Source organism: Hemicordylus capensis, chromosome 2 (assembly GCF_027244095.1).
Source record: "Hemicordylus capensis ecotype Gifberg chromosome 2, rHemCap1.1.pri, whole genome shotgun sequence".
NCBI classification, from domain to species: Eukaryota; Metazoa; Chordata; class Lepidosauria; order Squamata; family Cordylidae; genus Hemicordylus; species Hemicordylus capensis.
This window is the reverse complement of record NC_069658.1, coordinates 131,200,228-131,224,866: the sequence shown is the minus strand read 5'-3', so window position 1 is coordinate 131,224,866 and position 24,639 is coordinate 131,200,228. Positions and strand designations below refer to the sequence as shown.

The 24,639-nt window shown below is 42.0% G+C and overlaps 1 protein-coding gene across 1 annotated transcript in view; it reads left to right on the top strand.

Moving 5' to 3' along the window:
- Positions 1-15,278: 15,278 nt before the first annotated feature.
- The window catches only part of MUSK (muscle associated receptor tyrosine kinase), a 70,026-nt gene continuing 60,665 nt past the window's right edge, over positions 15,279-24,639 (top strand). The window contains exons 1-2 of the mRNA XM_053292410.1: positions 15,279-15,423; positions 21,526-21,652. Of these exons, the coding sequence (XP_053148385.1) occupies positions 15,315-15,423; positions 21,526-21,652 (236 nt within the window). The 5' untranslated portion in view covers positions 15,279-15,314. The remainder of the gene's footprint in view (positions 15,424-21,525; positions 21,653-24,639) is intronic.

The following is a 24,639-nucleotide window of genomic DNA, read 5'->3' as shown; positions in this document are numbered from 1 at the left end:
CAACAGGAGTCGAAATTGACTTGATGGCACACTTTTACCTGGGTATTTAAGAAAGTGCCTTCTTTGTCATGAACCCTGCCGCTATTACAAACTTCTGGAGAACCTATTACGATTGCTACCCGTTCGTTTGGTGGAGACTTGGTACCGAGCTTTCTCTGTGGCTACCCCAGGGCTTTGGAATATGCTGCCTGTTGAAATAAGAGCATCCCCTTCTCTGCTTGTTTTCAGGAAGACTCTCAAGACTCACCTATTCTTGCAGGCTTGTAACTGGAATTAATTTTAATAATTTGTTTTAACAACTTGTTTTATGAGATTGTTTTAATTGTGTTTTGTGGATTTTTAATCTGCTTTTACTTGTTAATATTGTTTTAAATTTTGTACACTGCCTAGAGGTGTACATATCAGGCGGTACAGAAATATGATAAATAAATAAATCATTCCAAGGAGATTTCCAGCAGGTAGAAAAGCAGCTAGACAGAGCCAACCACCAAGAATTGGTCTGGGGCTGCTTCTGCCACAACCTGCAAAGGGGGTGCACAAAAGACCCTAAATAAAAATCTCAATATACAAATCTTAAATCATGAATTCTCATTTAATCAAACTTTCATAATAAATCATAGCCCTTTGTTGATCTCACTCATAACCCACTATAGTTGACACTATTAAAATCCTTACAAAAATCATACATAAAAATAATCTACTTTCATAAATTCAGTCCAATAAATAGTAGTAGTAGTAGTAGTAGTAGTAGTAGTAGCAGCAGCAGCAGTAATAAGTCCAAATGAATATTTCTTCTAAGATTTCCAGTCAGTGTGAAACAAGGTCACTATGGTGTCTTTAATGGAACTCCATGGATGTTTCTTAAAAATCCATGAGTTGATATGAATTGTTCCAGAAAGAAGTCTAATAGTTCTTCACAATATGCTTGATGCATTTTGGTTGTTTCTCAGCCTTCTTCAGTGGCATTGATCCAAACATTCTTTACAACCCCTCAGTATAGTTGGTATAGTGAAATGTAAATAGAAATAACAAATAAAATCTTCAAATATAATGCTGTTATCAATATAATCCAAGTATAATACTATTCCCAAATACTCTCTAGAAATTCTCCCACACACCCTTGGAATTTATACTCATTAAGTCCTTCAACAGTCATAAATAAAGATACAAATTCAATACAGGGATCTCAAATGTTACTTATATATGTTTCTTTTTTACTTGAAATCCCATCCATCACACATATAACCCAATGAGGCATTTTTACTGTATGTATACAATGTTCTAATGTTGTGGCTCAAAACAAAGACATTATCTCTTCTTTCCATTTTGTCCCTGTTGACTCCCAACATTTAAATACTGTTGCATCAAGCAGTTTCTATTAGAATAATCTCAACAGTAGTAAATTGTAAATTATTTTTCCATTGGACTGACTAATTCTGAAACTATTTACCATAAGGTTAAAAAGCCTAATGTTTCACTTCCCAACTATTATATCTATGCACGTCATCATCTTAAAACATCAAGAGGGATCAAATATATAATGCAATATGCAAATACAGTATGCAAATCCATAATCCAGTTATCCAAATTATGTACCTCTTAATACAAAAAATAAGTATACAATAGTATCTTTGTTCATTAACAATAACAATGGCCAGACAAATAAATCAGCATCCAAGAAGTCAGTTCACATTCAACCCCAAGGGGGTCCATGTTTTGAGTGTGTGGATCCAAAAAAGCTCCCGGCCTGCTAATAAATTGTTAATATTGCCATTGCTGTTCCTAATCTTTTCCACACCCAAAATCTTAGATCCTCCACTTTATGGTTCAGTTCAACAAAATGTTTAACCAAAGGTGCCTGTATATTTCTTCTTTTAATACATCTTTTATGTTCAGTGCTCCTTGTTTTTATATTTCTAGTTGTCATCCCCCCATATAACAATGCACACAGGGACTAGATGACATATATCACTCCTTTCATATTACAATTGAAGAAGTCCCCAATGTGATATTCCTGGTGATTCAGAGGATTGCTATTTTTTTTTTTTAAGTTTCTCACAACTGTGGCAAACTGTACAATGGCCACAAGGAAATTATCCCACAGGTGATGACCCATCTAATCTATTTATCCTGACCTTCTGTATATTTCTTTTCTGGCTATGTACCAACATGTCTCTTAAGTTTAGACCCTGCTTATGTGCAAACATAGGCTGTTTATTGCTTCTTGGGATACCTTTTAACAAATGCCAGTGTTTCCTGATGATCAGTTCAACACCGTACCAATGAGTGCTATAGGTTATATGAATGATCTTCCTATTTGTAGTATTCTTTTTAGTACTTGGACCCAGCAACACCCCTCTTTCCTTAGCTATGGCTTTGCAAAAACCTCCCTTGATTATACAGTCCAGATATCTTTTCTCTAAGAGATGTATTTTGAGAGTATTAGCTTGCCTACAAAAAGAAGTTAATTCACTACCATTTCTTTGAAGTTTTAGCATTTGAGAGTAAAGAAGATTCTTTTTCAAAGGGCCAGAGTGATGTGTCATATTTTAAAAATGAATTGACATTTGAAGATTTTCTGCACAAATCCATAACTAACGTTCTCCCCATATTCCTTATTTCCACATCCAAAAAATTAATATTGTCTTTCTCATAAGATCCCTGAAATTTAATAGTTGGGTAGATATTGTCTTAAAAAGTTTAAAATGTCATAATTCTTCCTCAGAACCTGACCATATAATACAAATATTGTCAAGATATCGCCTATAAGCTCCATTATGCTTTATAAAGTTGTTATCCTTTAAAATATATAGTTTTTCCAAATTATCCATGAATAGGTTGGCCAACTCCAGGGCAAATTGGCACCCCATGGCTACCCCAGAGATCTGCCAATAATATTATTTAGAAGACTGAAGAAGAAATTAGTGAAAGCTATTTCCACTAAATCCCTGAAGAATGAAGTAAGAGGTTCCAAAATAGACCTCTTATTCAGAGTCATCTTGCCCTCCAATCATCTATTCAGAGTAATGATATGCAAGGCCTCATCCTGAAGAATATTCATATATGACAAGATAATATCTATGGTTAGGTTCACCTTAAGAAATTGTGGAGGTAATTCAAGCCTATCAGTATAATTCAAAAAATTATATTGATTTTTGTGAATGCCTCTACATGTGTTCATGAAGTGAACCTGGGTAACAGGACCCCTCAGATGCAGAGTGGAGATTGGAACTATACTGCTGTATGTGTGTTGAGCACAATGTGTGGATAGACTATGAGGCTATTCACACGATGGGAGGAATTCGGGCTAGCGGAGGCTAGCCCGATTTTCTCCCATCATGAGAACCACCGGGCTCGGCTGCGAGCCCAGTGGTTCTTAAGCAGGTAACCCGCTAAACTACCCCTGCCCTTAAACCAGGTCTGCGGAGCGAGAGCTCCACAAACCTGGTTATTAAAATGTGTGTCGCTGCGGCGTGGCTCCGCGCCATGGCAACGCACAAGGAGACCCCTGACCGGGAGGCTGAAAAGTAACCTCCCGGCCCAGGGATCTCTCCAGCATGCCCTGTGCACTCGCACAGGGCATGCTGGAGTTTCCGGGGGCCATGCGGCCCCCGAACTCCCAAGCCCCCACCGGCTCCGTGGCGGAGCTGGCAGTTGTGTGGGTGGCTGCTGCGGCTGCCCGGAGCAGACTGACTGCTCGTCTGTGGGGAGAGCAGTTAAGCCCGCTCTCCCCGCTAACCCTCTTCAGGCGGTTCCCACTGATTGTGAGAACCGCCTCTATGACAGAGAATCATTTTGAGATTTCTAGCAGGGGGGAAAGCAGCTGCACAGAGCCAACCACCAAGAAGAAGCCTGGTGCTTACAGTTCTGCTTCTGCCACAACTTGCAAAGGGCCAGCATAACCTGAAGAGATTTTTGAAAAGACACAGAACTGCAGCATAAAATAGTTAAAAGAAAAGAAAGAAAAAAAGAAAAGAACACTTGCACCTCAAAACATTTTGTATGCTCAGCCCCTGAAAATGTCAAATGTCTGCTCCCATTTTTTGTATGCCTCAGAATGGAGCCTGTTTGTACAGCACTTAGTCATGTCAGAAAGTTGGTTTGGATTACTTAACCTGCCATATTCTGAACTGTGCAGTGAAGGATTGGTTTGGAAATGTTGACTCCATGTGACTGTGTGAAGGGGTGGGGACAGCACCCTGGGGGATGGAGTCACAGAGTAGTACTTTTGCTTCTCTGCTTGGGATGGACTACCACTAGGGCAGTTTTTCTGAACCAGTTTGTATTGTCATTCCAAGCGGGCTTCTGGGGGGAAAAACACAATAGCATGAAAAATATTCAGCATTTCCCAATTTCTCAATGCATTTCTGCATTGCAGAAGTGTGTCCTTTTTCTTCACCTGCAAATGTGAGGGGCCTTTTAAATCAGCTGTAATGTGAACCCCAGGAAAGAAGCTTCCCCCCCAGTTGCTGTAGCCTCAGATATAGAGGGGAGAGGGTTGGGATTTAGATCAGCACTAGTCACAATACTGCATTATTCTGAGAGCGCTTCTGAGCAAAAATGGTCACTGCCAGTGGGTTAAGAAATTTCTCAGAATTAGGCCCAGTTCAGATGACATGCCAACCCTCAGTTACACTTACCTGAGGTCAACGTTTCTCATCATCTGAATTCAGGAAAATGCTGTGACTGCAGTTTCACTGAGACCTTCAAACCACAGAGTGAACCCTTAGTTTGAAGTTCGGTATGTTGCTGGAATTAGAGCTCTGCTGACCCCATTGTGTCATTCAAATGCAGTAATCTGGGGCTTGTGCAGAAGCTCCTCCCACAAGCACATGCCCTCTCATATCAGAATTAATGGTTGCTGGGCAAGTGATATGCTCAGTAGAAGAGGAAGAGGGAGGGGGATTGCAAGTGTAAGAGATTGAGATCGTTTTTGAGATTTTGAGAATCTGCCTTGTAAGAGATTGAGATTGTTTTTAACGAAAGGCGGTATATAAATTCAACAATAGATACATAGATAGATAGATAGATAGATAGAGTGTAGGCAGTGGAACTGCAGCTGCCAGAATCTCTGTGGTATGATTCTTGGCTTCCAAGTTTAACCTCAGGTAAACCTACTCACTGTTTTACTTGTTGTTTGAATGGGCCCTTTGTCTGGGTTTCCTGAAGAATTGCTGAAATTTACACACACACACACCCCACACACCCTGCTTCATTAGCTGAGAATTTAATGGAAAAATTGAAAAGAGAATTTTGGATCAGTCTAGTGGGAAACTAAATGGAACTTAATTCCGAGTAAGCCTGCTTTGGATCAAAGATACTGCACAGAGTTTAATAAAAACATTTCTCTCTCTCCCTAAACTGTCCAGAAGATCTATGGGAAGGCAAATGTACAGTCCACAGCTTCATAAAGGAGAACCGTAGCAAAATATTTCTAACATCACCATCTGTGCTTAGATTTAAAAAGTGATCTGGATTATAATGGATCTCTGGGGAAACAATCCAAAACTCCAGAAACCAAAAATCTGGCAGTTTTCAGACCTTACTTGTCATCTTCACTTCTCCGAAAGTTATGAAATTGAATTCTGAAAGTGATGTCATTGCTGTGACAAAGGTCGCAATATATTTATGTTCCTGTAAGTGATAAAGCTCACCTTCCACAAACATTACATGGAAAATAGTTTCACATTATTGATGCAGGGAGGGGAATATTATGTTATTGAAAAGGTCACTTTTGGAATATGCATCATACTCAGATGGGCTATTTGCAAATGCCTTTGTTTCAAGGGGTGAAACATCACGGTTAGAATGGTATTTGCAGGATGAGGGCATCTTGAATAAAGATAGCTGAGCCAATTCATATATTATGTAATCCAGATGCTGAATAGCTGTTGGCTCAGTTCAGCTTTTGGGGTGAAGGAATGGAGTTGGGGACAAAAACTTAAAAATTCAGAGGTGAGAAGTGAGTAAGCAAAAAAACCAAGTGAAGCCAGAGAGCAAATTAAATAAGCTAAATTAGTAAATTGCTAAGCAGTAAAGTGATCAAATAAAGCAAATTTTAAAAGTCAGTAAAATAAGCAAGGAGCGTGAGGTAGTAAAGCCAGTGAGAAATGTAAACAAAGAATGAGTAAGCAAGCAAGTAAGCAAATAAAGAGGGTAAGCATTTTGGATAAATGAGTAAAGTGAATCGAAGACTTCAGTAAGAGAGCAGTGGCAGCTGGTGCGGGTGCCGCTGGCAGTGGCAGCAGGCACCTTTAACTGTAAACTAGTAGGTTCTTGCCTCTCCTCCCGCTGCACTTGAAAGCTGTTTCGAGCACCAGCGCTCAGACCAGCACCCGCTGTGGTGGAGGATCATCTCCGCCAGCTGCCTCCATGCATGTGTGGAGGCCAGTTGAGTCTCCGATCCTCCACCACAGCGGGTGCTGGGTGGCACGCTGCTGCTCCAAACAGCTTTCCGGTGCAGCGGGAGGAGAGGCAAGCACCTACTAGTTTACAGTTAAAGGTGCCTCCCGCCGCCCCCATTTCCGGCAGCGCCCGCACCAACCTCTGAAAGAGGGTATAAGTCCCAGGGCTGGCCCAAGAGTTTCTGTCACGCTAGCTGACAGGGCCGGACTAGGGGCACTGAGATGGTGGTGGAATGTATGTGGGGAGGGCGCTGGGTTTTGAGCAGAATGGGTGCTTAAGGGTGGGAGTATTCACTGCTGCCAAGTGCAGCAGGGCACAGGGGCACCCTGCAGGTGGGGTGCACCGGGAATATGCCCTGTTGCCCTGTGGGCCAGTCCAAGCCTGCTAGCTGACTCCTGACTTTTTCACCCCCCAAGAAGGCACCCCCTTCCTCTTGACTGCAAAAGTGTTACAAACCCCAAGTCCTGTAGCTCTGCCACCAAGGCAGCATGAATCCCCTTGCTTTTCCCTCCCGCAGGCAGCTAGCAGCTGTATGTGAGAAGAATGCATGCCACCCAGTGTTAAGTTGTGGGAGCGCTGCTGCTTGCCCTCATAGTCAAAAATGTGCTCTGCCTTATGCTGAGGAGGATGGCACATCAGTATGCACGCGAAAGAGTCACTCACTCTTAGTCCAGTCACCCAGGTGCTTCGTCGAAGGCATGCTCTCATGTGAATTGCACACAGACCATGGCTGCAGGAGAAGGCAGAGCAGAGCTTCGGCAACGTGGGTGGATGGCGGTGTCACTCCCAAAACATGGCTGTCCCTGTGCAATGTACAATGGGGCAGGGGTGGGATGGTAGCCCAAGCAGGGGCGTAGCTAGGGGAGAGGGGGCCTGTGTTCACCCCTCTCCCTGGTAGCCCCTCAGAGTGAGGGAGATAATAAAGAAAATTCATTTTCTTCAGGGGGTGGAGCTGTGGGGGGCCTCTGGAGCTTGGGGGCTCAGGTTCTTTGAACCCATCTGCTCAATCATAGCTATGCCCCTGAGCCCAAGAACTGGCACCCTACACAACTGCTTAGGTCTGCCTAATGGAAGGGCTGTCCTGATAATTCTTAAGTGCATATGGTGAGCAAGTTGGCAAGTTAGTCAATGAGTCCATGAGGGAAAGTTATTCAAGTGAATAAATGAGGTCTGTGTTGCGACTTGGTGACTCTGTGGGCAGCCCTTGGTCGCACGTGTTATCAAGGTGATTCTGTAAGGCTTGCTCATGTGTGCTAGGTTCCCAAGACCCTTTCCTCTTGCTTAAGAAACAAAGCAAAACAAAATGCTCGCAAAGAAAATATTTAAAATGCCACAAGGAAATATGTGCCATGAGAGAAGAAACTGTTGTGACCAATACTTGGTAGGAAAGGGTATACCTATCTTTTGAAAAGCGCGCTAGGTATAATGAGAATATTGTGCAGTTTTTGACAAGGTGAAGTTCTACACAAAGTAAGGCAGTGGCTGGCAGTTGGGTTGGCCAGAAGGCCAGTGAAGTTCTGAACATTTATTAGCAATAGCAATAGCAATAGCACTTACATTTATATACCGCTCTATAGCTGGAAGCTCTCTAAGCGGTTTACAATGATTTAGCATATTGCCCCCAACATTCTGGGTACTCCTTTTACCGACCTCGGAAGGATGGAAGGCTGAGTCAACCTTGAGCCCCTGGTCAGGATCGAACTTGTAACCTTCTGGTTACAGGGCGGCAGTTTTACCACTGCGCCACCAGCGGCTCTTTTCATTATTCATTATTATTTATTTAAAATATTTATACCCTGCCCCTCCAGTGCCCTACTGCTCAGGGCGGCTCACAACAATAAGAGAGACACAAGATACAATAAAAGTAATAAAATTAACTAAATTAAACAAACAAACAAAAAAGGTGTCAGATTACAAACCACAATCAGTATTAGGTTCAAATTCAAACTGAAAATTATAAAAAGCTAAAGAACCTACTAGATATAACCAAATAATAACGGAGCATTAAAAAGCCTCCTTAAAAAGGTGTGTTTTAAGATGTTTTTTAAAAGCACTGAGAGAGGAAGCATGGCGAAGCTCTTCAGGGAGGGTGTTCCCAAGCCAAGGGTGTTCCAAACATGGACTAATGGGCGAACCCCTCACCATGTTGGCACCCGTTACCCCTCCCTGGACAGTGGAGAAGCTGGGGTAATGCTCTCCCTTCCACTTTAAATGAAGGTGCAGAACTTCCCAACCACATTCAAATCAACAAGACTAATACATAAGCATTAAGACAGAAGGTAATGGAGGGAGAGCATCATGCGTGGTTGCTTAGCAACCATCCAAGCATCTCCTATGTCTTCCTTTTAACCTGGAAGCAAACAGGATTCCACTTAGCACTCTTTCCTTTCCTTTGTAGGTTAACCTTATTCGTCCAGTTAGCATAAATGCACACAGCATGGAAGTTGTGTGGTTGCTGCCACCTTGCTTTAAAGCAATGGTGGGGACAGGAGTATTACCCCAACCCCATCTTTCTCAACTCCTGAGGGTGAACTGGAGGCTTTCCAGGTGCCAGAAATCTGCTGATAGGTCATCAATTGCTGATCCTTGGAATAAGGTCAGGATAGAGCCGGTAAGGAAGCAAGAGTGCTCATCCTTAGGAATATATTGCAAAAGAACATGACTCTTTGCTGTAATCTGTTTCCTTCAGGCAAAACTGTTTGTTCTTTTTATTAGCTTCAGCAATGAAAATCATCTCAGGCAAAGATGATTTATTAATGTCCAGGAAGACTAAAAGTGCATCAAAGGCTGGCAACTCAGCCCAACCCAACACAACACAACACACCTTTCAATCTGGTGTGGGATTAATGAGCTCTCTCTCCCCACAACATATTTATTGGAGTAACTGAAGCAAACTATAAAGTGGTATCCTTTGGCTCCATCAGATTTGCAAATTATGCCACTTTCAGCTATAGATTTTTTATTTTAAGCCTGATCTGGCTCTCTACAACATAGAAATGTACCCATTCTGCCATTGTCTATAGCCAGCTTCATTTGAAGTGATTGAAAATGATTAGTTCTTTTAAAATATTTATGAAATTTATGTGAAACACTCTAAGGCTCTGGTCAGGAACTAGTTTTTCTGTAGGACCACCTTGATGGGAACGATGCGTGGAGAGCCAGGGTGTCACCTCCCACCCTCAGAAGATGGAGAACCATTCCCATGGCTGCAAGTACACACACACACACACACACACACACACACACACACAGAGTCTCTGGCTGGAAACTGGTGTGTCCAGGTAGTCTCCCTTAAAGGGGCAGATTAGGCTCCAGGATTGTCAGTTGCTGATTCCTTCTCTAAAGTCTTGAACACATTACCCATTTGCCAGATCTTGACACTTTTTCCAGCAAAAAGAGTGAAGAGATGCCACAGTTTAATTTCCAAACATAGCAGAATAATTAAGATATGGGTTGGGGGTTTTTTACACACACACACACACACACACACACACACACACACACACACACACACACACACAGTTTAGCCTTAAAGCATAGAAGTATGAGGCACTTTTGTGTTTTTGAGGTATTGGGAAGAAAAGGTTGATCAGTTCAGATCCCCTTTGGAACTGGTTGCTTCAGAGCAAATTCCAGAGGTTGGAATTTGGATCAGTGATGGAATTATATGAGAACTGAGGTTTTTGTTGCTGTTGTTGTTCAAAACATTTTCTGCTGGATGCAAAACTGATCATGACCCTTTATTTGCTCCTGCTTGTGTTAAAGCAGCTATCATGTCACACCCTAGGTGTAACTGCATCTCACTGGTTCTTTTGTTAAAGTGGCCACACATAAGCCCCATATGTTTTGCAGGTTGCTTTATGGAAACTAAATAATACAGATGGATCTATTCTTTGGTCAACAGGCACCCACTACTTTGCAGAGAGCTGCCTCACTGTTTCCCTGTATGACAGACAACACAATAAAAGAGGGGAAATGGGTAGGCGATTGAGATGGTGGTTCTGAAAGAGCTTTGCCTTTCCTTAGCAATTGCCCCATGATGACTCTTTAGAAACACTTTGAGAAATCTGGCACTATCAATGCAATCCTATGCATTTGTACTCAGAGGTAGGCCCTACTAAGTTCAATGGGATTCTCCCAGGGAAGTGTATATGTGATTGCAGCATTTATGATGTTTCCTTCTAGCCTTCAGTTTCATGTTTATAAAAATGTGTTCAGCTAAAATGATAGTCACACTCACACACCTCCACCAAAAGAATGCCCTGAACAGAACACATCAGGTAGGGTAGGCAGGCACAGTTTAGGACCCATCAAGGCAAAAGCTCCCCACCACTGATGTATGACGGCTCACCAAGGTCTTGATAAACCTCCTATTTGTGCAGCCAACCTCCATGGGACTGCAACAATAGAGAAATGATTGAGCACCTGGCTAGCCACAGTACATTCAGCTGCTTAGGGGTGGCATGCTATGTAGACCTACATATGCACATGACATGCACGCACACACAATGGCATCCTCAGCTACGTGTGCTATTAAAAGACAAATGAGGTGGAAAGAATCTGAACCTGACGCTGCTATGCCATTGGGATTCTAACAGTTATGCTTGCTTTAGGTTTTGTGAGATTTTCTTCTTTGTTCACCAGCATCTGCTGGAGAAGCTCTGTTCCAACCACAATCTGCCCAAGAAATAGCCAGGGCAGGTGCTGGGGTGTTCTCTCTTACTTGTAGTCACAAAATCTGGAAAGACCCTTCAGAGCTCTACCTGTATTTTTTCATAAAGCAGCTTAAAACTTTTTGAAAAGCATTGCTTCAAGCATTGATTTCTCCTGATCTTATTTGAATTTATTCATAATGGATTTTATTTAACACTACTATACTTAGACTCAGTCTAGTCATATTATTTTTATTATCTAAGTTTCTGTTAGAGATTAAGCGTCAGAAAATTCCCTATAGAAATGTGGAAAAAAGGCTAAGTGGCACCAGAATTTTCTGTCACACAATGCAGGAAGGGCGATTTTATGTCCCTGAGGCCATTCAGCCCTCTAAGGACATAATTCTGGGAGACACAGACAAATCATATTATGAAATTATTTGTAAATTATACAGTGTACATCAGAGGCTTTAAAAGAATCACATATCTAGGTCATGGAATTGTTGGAAGAACTATGGTGTAAAGGGCACATATTTGCATGCTTGATGAATTGCTCCAAAATAAAGTAGTTTTGGAAAGAGGTGGTATGGCTGATCTATGTGATGGCAGGGTAAATTTTGCCAGAAAAAGGAGAAACTATTTTTTCCTAAAATATTCAAAAGGCGATTAAAAATAAAGGAAGATTATAACTTTATACAGGGGTGTAATTAGGGAAAATGGCGCCTAGGGCAAGCGCTGAAATTGTGTCTCCCCGCCGTCCAAACATTTGGCACCCATCTTTCAGATCAGTGTTTTCCATAGTCTGGGAAACATAACAGCAGGGATTCAAACCGGCAAACTCTGGCTTGCTAGGCAAGTCATTTCCCCGTTGCTCCATTAGGTGCCTACTACAGGGCCTAAAAAAGGAACATCCATGATGTTCCATGGAGGCATCAATTATAAAAAATGAAGGCACCCATTGTATTCTGCTGTAAGGGACACATTTTGGAAAAGGCACATCTAACAACCCTGAGGAGAAACTTCACTCTGTATTTATTGCATAAGCAGCTTCCTCACTGGCTAAGCAAGATACTCTTATACAGAAGCAGCAAGCATGACCACAAGCACTAATCAATATTTTCATTTAGCTACAAACAGAGTTTGGGGTGGGGGAGAAGAAATGCAACATGCATACAATCCCTGCAGAAACTTGTCATATCCCCAAATTCTCATGCAATCTTTTGCCAAATTAAAAATTGATGAATCAAAAATTCTCCTCACAGATATGTCCCTGCACAAATAACGGAACAGAAACCCACCCAGCCACCTATCCCAGCGTGGCACATCACTTGCCTCTGTCCGTCTCCAGCCCCAGGACTAGGAGGGTCCGTCCCCGTTGGGACACGGAACTCCAATACCTCTGCCATGGAAGAGTGGGAAGAGCAGCAAAAGGGGCTGGGTTTGCCACAGGTGGTCTGGGCGCTGGTGGGCGGGCACTCTCCCATTGGCTGCGGTCCAGAGAGTGTGTGCACGCAACCCCGCCCACCCAGGCTACTAGGAGCACCCCCCAGCAAGCATTTGCCATATATTTCAGGCAGCGTTTGCTGCCTGAAAGCATCTATTCCCCTTTCTCTCCCTCCAGAGAAGGAGAGAAAGGAAGAATAGATGCTTTCAGGCAGCAAGCGCTGCCTGAAATGATAGTGAAGAGCTTGCTCACGTCCCTTTAGGGGGTGTGGCCTCGAGCTCCGGAACTTGAGGTCATGCACCTTTGACATCATATGCAAAGGGGCATGGCCTCAAGCTCTGAAGAGCCTGAGCAAGCTCTTTGGCACCATTTCAGGCAGCGCTTGCTGCCTGAAAGCATCTATTCTTCCTCTCTCCCTCTCTGGAGGGAGAGAAAGGGGAATAGATGCTTTCAGGAAGCAAACGCTGCCTGAAATAAACGGCAAGTGCTCGTGCTGGGAGAGATATCCAGCAGCCGGGGGGGCGGGATGCCTCTCCGGACGGCAGTTGGGATCGGGGCATGGCAGGCACTTTGCGACCCCTGCAATGGTGCCCAGGGCATGTGACCTACCTGCCCTACCCTCATTACACTCTTGTTTATATATTACTTTCTTAAATAGATGTGAGTAGAAGGTCGTTCACCAGACCATGCTGGGGAAGGTTGGTTGGCAGGCAGGCTCCAACCTGCCTCCCTGCACATGATCTCCCTTGCCCTCAAAGATCTGCTGCTCATGTGGCACATGAGCACTGCTTCGGTGAGCAGCAGAGCCGGGAGCCAGAGGAGGAAGTCCTCCGGTATCCCACAATGCATCACGCCTGGAGCATAGTGCATTGGAGGATTGAGCATGCCCTTCTATTTCATTCTTCAGTCATGTGAATGCTCAGGCTGCCTGCAGCCTGAGTGTTCACAGAGCCGGGCAAGAGGAGCGCCTCGCAGCGAGGAAATCCTCCAATGCACCATGCTCTAGGTGTGATACATTGTGAAATACCAGATCAATATAAGCCTTGATACAAAACTCAGACTACCCTGGTGAATACTGCCGGGATCGGGACTGATTCACAGCGCTCCACGTAGGGCTGTGCAAGTTCAGGGACTTGCTTGTGTGAACAACCTTTATGTGTGGCAAGTTTAGAGACTTGTTCTGATAGAATAAGCCAAACTGGGAGATAAGAGTTATTTCAAGAACTAGATAGTGGGTTTTTTATTTACTTCTGGAGGACTCTTGCCAGTGATTATGAATTACTAATTCAGAACTGAAAATAGTGGCTGACAGCCAGAGCAGCCAAACTGGGATGTAGCAGAGCTGCATCTGGTGCAGAGAGACTGCTCAGTACTCAATCGGTGTGGAGCAGCACAGCATGCAGGGGTGGATTAAGCTCTTTGCCGCCTGTAGGCAGCCAAAGATTTGCCGCCCCAGTGGCAAGGGAGAAAGGAGGGGGGAGTTCAAATCTATTTTTTAACGTTAAAATCACCGCCGTACTGCAGCACGGTGGCGTGGTGGTGGAGAGGGCAGTGATACCCCTCCTAACCAAGCCCACCTACCTCCAAAATGATAGCTATCGCCCGATTTCGGGCTTTTCTGCCCATGCGTGCACCAGTCTGAGAGCCAGTGAAAACGCTGGTTCCTCCTTTGCCTTTTGCCTTTTGTCTGCCAATCCCACCCATAGCAGGGGAAATGCCCTCTCTAAGAAAGAGAGAAAGAGACCTTTAATCCTTTCCTGAACCTGGCTGAAAAAACAATGGTCTTTTAACTTAATGGGTTTAATGTCCAAGCATCATCAATCTGAATGAACTCACCAACGAACTCTGAGGAAATAGCATCTATGATATATGAGTTATTATTTTGCACTATAAACTGAAAATCATTTAACCTCCTTGGATGTGATCTCATTTGAGTAATTCTGCATGAAATCATCTGATGTTCGGAACAGCTGGCAACTTAGATGGCTGACTCTTCTTATGTTGTACTTGTTCTGATAATTGTCAAAAATTATGACAATAAATCCTCAATGAAATATTTTTTAAAAAAAGTGTAGCTAAATGGAGTTTCCATATTCTGAGACAGTATACATATTCTTCCATATTCATATACAGCTTCTATATTCTGAGACAGGAAGGGCTGGGATTAAACACCAGGAGAGGTTTATCCATAAGACCCCAGATACAGTCCTACTCCTTCGCCAGAATCTGCAGATGGAAGGATCACAGGACGGCTGAACAAGGCTTCTGCCTGCAACCCTGAAAAGGTGCCACCAGCCCAGCTGGTGAGCTAAATGGACCAGTGGTCTGATTCAGTATAAGGCAGTTTCATAGGAAGGCTGTTTTGCTTTGGGCACATCCCAGAGGTATCTGATCACAACACTAGATTTAATGGACCTTTGGTATGATCCAGTGGTGGAAGAGGATTTTTTAAAAGCATAGAGTATAAAAAAGGAACACTGGGTATATTCACCCTTGGCTGAGGCTGAAGCCTAACACCTTCTCCTGTTCTGGGTCAAGCTATTATTTTAGAAAGGCATCGAGGCATTGTGTGCCTCACTGTTTGCTTAAAAGGAATTCTGAAGGGATTTGCGTTCTCTTGTTTCATGAGCCCCACGTTTTGATACTGACCTAAGTGGAAGTACACCAGCTGGTCATGTCCATCACTGCAGCCAAGTCTGAGAATTCCTGATTATACTTAGAACCCACCGAGTCAGTGGCTGAGAGGAACTTTGTAACAAACCATGCTTTGACGTGAAACAAACAAGGAATATGCCTGTCTTGGACTGAAGAAGATGTATCCATTTTTCTCCACAGGATTAATCATGAAAGACTTGCTGAACATTCCACTTGTACAAATCTTTGCTCTGGCGGCCTTCAGCCTGGCTGAGAAACTCCCAAAAGGTTGGTGTAGTAGCCTGCATCTCCTCTTTGCTATTGCTTCAGGAGTTTCTTTTTCTTTTTCTCGAATGGGGCAGCCCAGGCTAAAGAATGTATGTGTAAGCCCTAGAGGCCTGCATGAATGAACTCCTCTCTCTGTAATTGCCTCTGTAACATCTGAAGAAGAACTGTGTCCCGTTTATATTTACAAACAGGCATAAAGTGTGCTCTGATGGGTAAGACATTTCTCTGTACTGCTGTTTGTGTGGGAAGTCTGTTTATCCTACGTATCATATCAAAGGCAAGTGATGAGATGGGAACCTTTATAGTATAGTGTTAGCTGAATGAGCTTTTGGCTGCAATCCTATGAATGCTGATTTGGGAATAAACCTCACTGAATTCATTGGAACTTACTTCCAGGTAAACATATTTTTCGGATCAGGCTGCAGTGCATGGGACAAATACTTAAATACATTCTTTATACCCATTGGTAGATATTCTGCATGTCTCTGTATATGTTTTGTATACAGGCATATAAATACTGATTGTAGTTCTATAGAAACTTAAATGGACTGAGCCATTAAGTTTCCATAGGAATACAATCAATATGTATGTGTGTATATAAAATATAAAGTATTTACAGACACATGGAATAGATCAAAGTAAAGAATTTTACATACTGGATATTGTTCCTGCACTTTATATTTTATGTATATATATGTTTGAAGGTGTATAATAATACCTTACATAAAAATAGTTTAGATAGATAGATAGATAGATAGATAGATAGATAGATAGATAGATAGATAGCATTGTATTCAATACTAACACATCACAGAATAGTTATACAGGACATGTTCTAGCCACACCACACTTTCAACTATGATTGAGTTCAGTGGGTGTGTTATGTTTATGTTTAATAATAAACAACAATAATAACTTTATTTAATGGGCAAACTTATATATATATTCCCTTTATACTTAATAGAAATGTATATTATTTTTCCTCTCAGTGTGTTTTTGTTTTTTTAAAGAAAAGCAGCTGTGGGAGGCTGAAAATGGGAGCAGAGGTCCAGCAGGGAAAGGGATTGCTAAATGCACACATCCCCATGCCATTTGTCCCGTAAAATCTACCCCAATTGCTTTCCAACACACAGGAGTAAATATGGGGGCCCTGTACCTTTCCCTCCAACTGCTGGGAGAACCTCTTGAAAGGTGTAATTTTGAGCAGCTAGGTGGCAGGAAGTGAAAGGGTTAAGTAGCGCCTCCTCAGAGCTATCTTTCTGCTCTTAACTGCAACTTTTCAGTAAAAGAAAACCCCAAATCATTTGAGAACAGAAACACTCAGTTGCATATAATGTAATTTGATATTTAGGGCCTTTGGTTAGGCACATAGATTTAATCAGTTCAGGATGAATATCTAAATGATTTTTCACAGATCATATCAGATATCAGAGGGGAGGAAGAATTCCTCCTCATAAGAGTTCTGACAGAGAGTTTGAATGCAATTTAGGAACAGACTGGCATGAAGACCATGTAGGCAATTCTGGTTGTAATCCTAAGCACACTTACTACTAGGAGTATGCTCCATTGAACACTGTGGGATTTACTTCTGAGTAAGCATGTACAGGATAGCACTAACTTGGCAAAGAGGCACCTTTTAACCATGGTGAATTCTCTTTTATTTACCAGGGGGAGAGTAACTGGCCCTATCCACCCCCAGCACAATACCTCCAGTGACTGTTGCTGGTTTCTTTTTAGATTGTGAGCCCTTTGGGGACAGGGATCCATCTTATTTGTTTGTTTGTTTGTTTGTTTATTTGTTATTTCTCTGTGTAAACAGCCCTGAGTCATTTTTGGAGGGCGGTATAGAAATCGAATAAATAAAAATAAATAGCACTATGGATTGCATAGTGTTGTCAACAGCTTGGCTGCCAGAACAGGCTGAGTCACAAGGGCAAATCTTTTGGCTCCCGGTTAGTTTCCAGGTTCATGAAAGCTCGGGCCACAATATATTTGTTAGCCTTTAAGGTGCCACAAGACACTTTGTTGCTTAAGCATAAAATAATGAACTTGATGTAATCCATTTTCTTTTCCTGCCTCTTTGTGTGAAAGTTACTGATCCTCAGTGAAATGCCACTGAAGTCTCAATGAGATTTCTTCCTTGAGAAAGAAAATAATAATAATCCAGGATTATATGTATTATCAAGTGTCACACAAAGCTTTTTAAGATGTAAACAAGCTGACAAGTAAACACTAGGAGAAGCTTGTGCTGCTTCTGCAGATATTTACCTCTGCGATAGAGATAACAGAGGCACTCTTACCCCTGGACTTTGGGGCCGAAGTCCAGGGTCTCCACACACCCCTGGGGGCCTCCAAATCCTTTTTAGTCTGTCCTGGGTGGTGTGGTCCCATTAAAAATGTGCTTAAAATACTGTGTGTGCTGGGGCTCCAAAGGACTTTAGGTCCAGGCTCCAAAATTGCCTAGGTGCCCCTCTGAGAGATAGAGAGCATCAACAAGAGAATTGGGTCTGAGGGCTGTCAGGAACACAAAGGGTCCTGTCTGTGTTACTGCTACAGGAGTAGTTTTACATGGCAGAAAGATTAATCATGATCAGGAGTTATAACGAAGTGCTGCAGCAGGAGTGTAACTTTAATTGAACAGGGGGTGGGGGAGGTGGACAGTTGTCCCTGAGGAAGCAGGGTGCTGCTGCCTCAGTGACAACTTGCTCTTTGCTCTTCCCCTTATGGGGGATAAGGTGCAGAGACAAGGGTCCATCTTCACTTTTTGTCCCAGGGCACACTTGAATCTTGTTACGCCCATGAGCTGCAGCCAATCCCAAATCCTTAATGTGTGAACCTACAAGATATGTTTCTGCAATTACTATTTTGCTACTTTCACACAACCCCCCTGCCCCCCGCCCCCTGTCTGCTTAAAAAATCTTAGGAGTACTGTACTCCTTAAAAATGGCATTTGTGAAATGTGGTGAACATAGGAACATAGGAAGCTGCCATATAGGTCTATCTAGCTCAGTATTGTCTTCACAGACTGGCAGCGGCTTCTCTAAGGTTGCAGGCAGGAATCTCTCTCAGCCCTATCTTGGAGAAGCCAGGGAGGGAACTTGAAACCTTCTGCTCTTCCCAGAGGCTCTATCCCCTGAGGGGAATATCTTACAGTGCTCACACTTCTAGTCTCCCATTCATAAGCAAACAGGGCAGACTCTGCTTAGCTAAGGGGACAAGTCAGGCTTGCTACTGCAAGACCAGCTCTTGTGGACATGGGATCTGTGCTCCAAGAATAAGAATCTGAGACTCAGACCACTAAGAGCGAGGAAGGCTTGCAATGTGTTACTAGACCCCCCCAACCTTGACTTTGTAACTATGGGTTTTGGTGGGATTGCCAGAGACCAGGTAACACTGAATCAGAGATCAGATTCAGCCTTTGCGCCTCCTCCATTGGCCATCCCTGATTTAGACCTTATCAATTGCTGGCTTTCTTTGGGGAAAAGGTTTCTTCTTTGCTTTTTTTACCCTCTAGCATAAGCTCACTTTGCTCATTCTTTGTAATAATGTACACTTTGTAATATATGTATGCATAGGGCAATGTTTTTGCATTCAGTGATGCTTAGGGGGATACTTGCCACTTGCAGCATTTCCAATGGCATGCTGCAAAGGAAGTGCAGAACACAGCTGCCAACAATATCTCTTACTCCAAGTGTTGGATGGATGTCTTTGGCAGATGTATATTGAAAGGATTGTTTGCAGTATATCTATGCATGCCAATAGCAGCATGTAGTGCAAAAAAAATTCCTAGGAGGCACTCTTTTGATCTCAATCAATCATAATTTTAGGACGTGATACAAAAGTATTTACAATCCTTCAGTGCAGTTGCTGAGATATTGCACTAAACACATAGTTGGCTATATTTGTATGTAGGAGTTATATACCCATATGTGCTAAGCTTCCAAAGAAGAAGAAATTAGAAGGTGGGTGCTAAACTGTAGATAAGGATATTGGCAAGAGTTGCCAGTGAATTTATCCTCTTGTAAAACTTGGCAGAAATTCAGAGGATCCTGCTCAAGTTAAACATCTTGTAGGAATTTGTTTGGGGTGGGGGTAGGGCTATTAAAATAAGTTTAATGAGCTCTGTGTAATTTTGTGAGGGTAGTGGGGGTGGTTCACACTTCTCTTATATGTAAAAAAGGGATGAATTAGGGTTTAGCTGAATGCTTTAAAAGGAACATTTTTACTCAAAAGGAGGGCAGGGGGTGGACTATCTGTTCTTTTTTTGTCATCTGTTTGTGATCCTGGAGGTGGTGGCAGTTATACTTCCATTCATTCTTTGTCACCATGTTTGATTTTGACGATTCCAGAAAGAAGGCAGGAATCTGCAACAGTCATTCTGGTTTGGTTTCAGGCATTGCCACATAGGCAGAACTGACTGGCTATGTGGTATTGTCATGAAGTCAAATCAGAGTGAGGGCAATGCTTCCTGCTCTCACTCTGGCATGTGAAGACTTCCCGGTTGCAGAAGACGTTTCTATTAATTACATGATTTTATAGCATTTTAATTTGCAAACTGCGTATATTATGCTGTTAATACTGTTCTTAATCATGATGATTTTAAATTTTGTCGTGATTTACATTTAAAAATAAATCACTGGTAACCTCTAGGCTTGATTACTGCAATGTGCTCTATGTGAGTCTGCCTTTGTATGTAGTTCGGAAACTTCAGTTAGCTTTTCACAGTTTCTCTGTGAGACAATATTACGCCTATCTTTTTCTTCTTAAATTTTTATTAGATTTTACAATAACTTTTACATTCAATTACATTCATTTCCTAACTCTGCACATAAATAAATATTGACTTCCAGCTCACCTATCTGCACGGTTCACAATAACTATACATATGAGCCATTGCTATAGTAGTTCAAAATATACAAACTGCTTCCGTTACTACTCGGTTTTACCCAACCCGACCTGCTGCTATTACTATATTTCAAACCCTACTGAAAAGTCCATATTGGGAAAATAATTTTTTAAATAAAGCAAAAAAGGTTCCCAATCTTCTTTAAAACATTCAAAATTATCTTCTTTTATAAATGTAGTGAGCTTTGCCATCTCTGCATATTCCAAAATTTTTATCAGCCAGTCTTCTTTCGAGGGCATTTTAGTGTCTTTGCACTTTTGCACATAAACTATCCTGGCCGCTGTGGTTGCATACATAAAAAATGTTAAATTTCTCCTAGGAAGCACTTCTTCTGTTATTCCCAGGAGGAAGGACTCTGGCCTTTTGAGAAATGTCATTTTGAAAAAATATTATGCCTATTATATAAAATATTAAACCTATTTTAAAACATTTGCACCGGCAGCCGATATGTTTCCGGGCAAAATACAAAGTGCTGGTAGTTACTTTCAAAGCCCTAAACAGCCTAGGACTGCGTGACCTGGGAGAGCGCTTTCTTCAACATGATTCCCATCATATATAAACAAACTATATAATTGTTTTTATACAATTAAATATAAAAAATAATTAATAAATTTGTGTAAGCTGCCTACTTTAATTGTGCTCAAGATTCCATGATTTAATATACTCATGTTTGGAAGTCCAGTCCGTGTTTTCTATTTCAGCCATGAAGCTCATCGAGTGGCCGTGAACTAGTCGCTCACAGGGTTGTTGTGAGGATAAGATGGGTGAGGAGAGAAGATTGTATGCAATCCTGAGCTCCTAGGTAGAAGGGTGGGATAAACATTTAAATGACTTAAAAGGTCAAAGAGAGGGGGGAAATCTAGAGTAGTTCCAACCCAGGTTTTGCTTATGACTGAGTCTCTCTGCAGGCTTCAACTGGTCTGGCAGCCATGGAAGATTCTGGTAGGCCTCACTATAAATACTTGTTTATTATTATTATTTATTTTTACATTTTATATCCCGCTCTTCCTCCAAGGAGCCCAGAGCGGTGTACATACTTAGGTTTATCTTGTCTATACTTCAATACTTGTTTATCTTCAGGTTGTTTTAATGAAACCAGCTTTTGCCTTGAATGCTTCTGCATTTTCCGGATTCTATGAAGAGGCTTACACTCATTTTCTCAAACCATCTTCATTGTCTCCTCTTTGTTTCAATAGCACCCGTTATTACTACCCCTTTGGAAACAGTGGATGCCCTAGTTGAGGACGTGGCCACTTTTGTGTGTGTAGTAGAATCTAATCCCCAGGCAGAGATTACCTGGACACGCAATAACATTCCTATCAGGTAAGATTCATGTTCACTAAAGAGCTACAATGCATGGGTATCCCTACAAAAGGTATCGGTGACTCTAGAAAGCGTAGTGTCCTGTTCGGCAGCTGTCTCCCCCCCCCGCAATTATTATTACACCCCATCGTGATCCCTTGTTGTTTGCTGGCACACCATGTCATAGAGCCACTCCACACATTATTTTACACATTATTTTAATAGGCATACATACACCTAAAAAAATGAGGTGTGGGTGTTGCAAACACATATCTCAGTCCTTGCCTCCAGGCATTGGAATGCTCTCCTGGCTGGCATCCGCTCCTCAGCTTCTCCCAGTTTCTAGAAAACAAGTAAAGTTTTCTTTCACCCAGGCTTTTAAATGAGGTTAGTTTTTACTGTCTGCTGCTCTGTGTTTTATTTATAATTGTTGTATAGCGGTTTTAAAATGTTTAAATAGAGATTATTTTTATAAATATAAAAATATTTATAATTTTTTATAAAAGTATTTAATTGTGTAGGAATAGCTCTGCTTTTTGTGTTTTAATTGTGTATTGTTTTAACTATGTTGTAAACTGCTTTGAGATGATCTCAATGAAAAGCAGTATATAAATTGAACAATAGATATAAATAAATAAATAAAATATATTGTACAATGAGCATAGATAGGCTGCGACCCTCTGGGAAGTGCACAGTTGGTGGCAAACCCAGGTTTGCACTTGGTAACATGTGAAACATCAGGGGTAAGCGCTAAATGGTTTTGAAGAATCATGACTTGTAATCAATCCCCGCCCTCCACAATTGTCAGTTTGCACTAGATGAGTTTTCTCTTAACTTTTAGCTAAACTATCATCACACAGAACCCTCTGTCCTAAGAGTGTTGCAGCTGTTCTTTTATGACTACATTATTCGATGTGGCTACGTATATAGAGGCGTTTGGCATTATCCTCCTAAACTTCAGAAAGTTAAGTCTCAGTGTCACTGACTTCAGTGAGAGAGAGGTAAGCATGTGCTTATTTCTTTCCCTTTTAAATCAATGGGACTTTTAATTTTTAGTTATGCCCATTGGTTTTTGAGAGGTCAGGCATGAGTCATGCAAAATTAACCACCATATTCTCATTAAGAGCTAGTTCTTAGTTTTTATTTGTAATTAAATGATTCAGGAATGCTGGTGTATATACCAGTTATGCTTGCAGATACTTTTGCACTTCTGAGTGCATGCATATTACAGGCTTCAAAGTCTGCAGACAGCTGAGGTGCTTAAATTCCACTGAAGTCCGTGAGATTTAGGCAGCCTGTTTTCAGGACTGCAACTAGAGACTATTTACAGCCATTAATCATTATATGGAAGAATCTTACAATATTGGAAAATATCAAGGATATTGAAAGGTTATCTTATAATAAAGCCAGGGGCCGACATCCTCAATAACCTAAGCACACTGTTTTATAGCTGCTTCCCTCGTAAACACAAAGTAATCTTATGTAGGCTTAATTAAGACTTTATTCAGAAACAACGCCATTTTGTTCTTCTCCTTTCCCTCTTTTTTCTTTCTGACTCCAACCCTACACTCACTACAGGATCCCCACCATGTGCAGAGCCTGACTGCCAGCAGCCCGTGTGTGGCCACAGCAGTGGCCCCGCTCACCCCGCGTCTGACGTCAGACACGGGGGGCATAGTCTGGCTCCCAAATGGAGCTGTGTGGCTCTGTTCAGGAGTTGGAAGTCCAGCCAGTGCTGCGAATGCAGCACCGGCCATTTAACTCCCAAAGGGGCCGTGAGGCCCCTTCGTGAACTAGACTGGGGCTGGCGCTGCGTTGTCAGGATGTCAGCCAGGGAGTGCGAATTCAGTTTATCCTTGAGACATTTCTATGCCAATCAAATTATTGCATAGTATATATGTATTTGTTTATTATTTGTTGCACATAGTCCAGACATCTTCCTTCAGGGTTGTCCCTTTTTTCCCTGTAGGGCTGTAACATTTTGTATCTGCGGAAAGGTGACTCTTCCCCCAGATAATGAATTCGTTGTTATTGTGGTTGTTGCCTGGAACAACATGGCTGCGAAACACATTGACTGATTACACAGTCATTACACAGAATGTGGTGGTAGAATTCTGCACTATTGTGCTGAAGACTACAAGCATGCAAGTGTGTAATGTTTTTGAATGCTCATTTTAGGTAAAATGCTCTCTGCATACAGTGAACTAGCACATTAGGGAAACGGTTACACTAAGCCTTTCTAGCCAAGGTGCTACTTTACCCTCATGTAGGGATCCTTTTATATAAAGGAACATTCAAAAATATGAACCACATCTGTGGTCTGAAGTGCCATAGTTCAGACTGCTGCCACTTAGTCTATCACCTCATCTTGCCTAATTTGTAGATTGGCTTTTAGCTACTGCCACACTAATTTGCGGTGGATTGAGGTTTTGCTCTGTCAGAAATAAGCGTGTGCATATCTCATGCTTTACTGTATCACTTGATAGTGAAATACAATGGGAGTAATTGAGTAGTAGAGGGATGATGAGTTACAATTTGGTTATGCAGTGAAACTGTGGATTCAGTGATTGCCACACATCTGCCAGCCCACATCCCGTGACAATAACTGGGTTGTCAGAATCAGTTCTAGGAAGGAACTTATGTAATTCATTATTTCTGGTCATTTTAAATATTTCCTATGATATTGCCCCAGTAATTTGCAATAGTGCCCATCTTGTTCTGTCTCTGAAGTTTCCTTCCTTGTCACATACATCCTACATTCCTTTCCAAATCTGCCAGGCCTCGACATGCTCTGTTTTATTTACTTATATCCTGTCCTATCCCTTAGGCTCAAAACAGCTTTCTATTATGAGCACAATTTTAAACAAAGGAGAGGGGAAAGAACCAAGAAATAGAGCTTTCCCAGAGAATTCCATAAAGAATCCCAACTTATCTAGAAACCTTTTGCAGCGAGACTTTGTAAAACCAAGTGGACTGGGCGATAGCTCATAAGATAAAAAACAGAACAC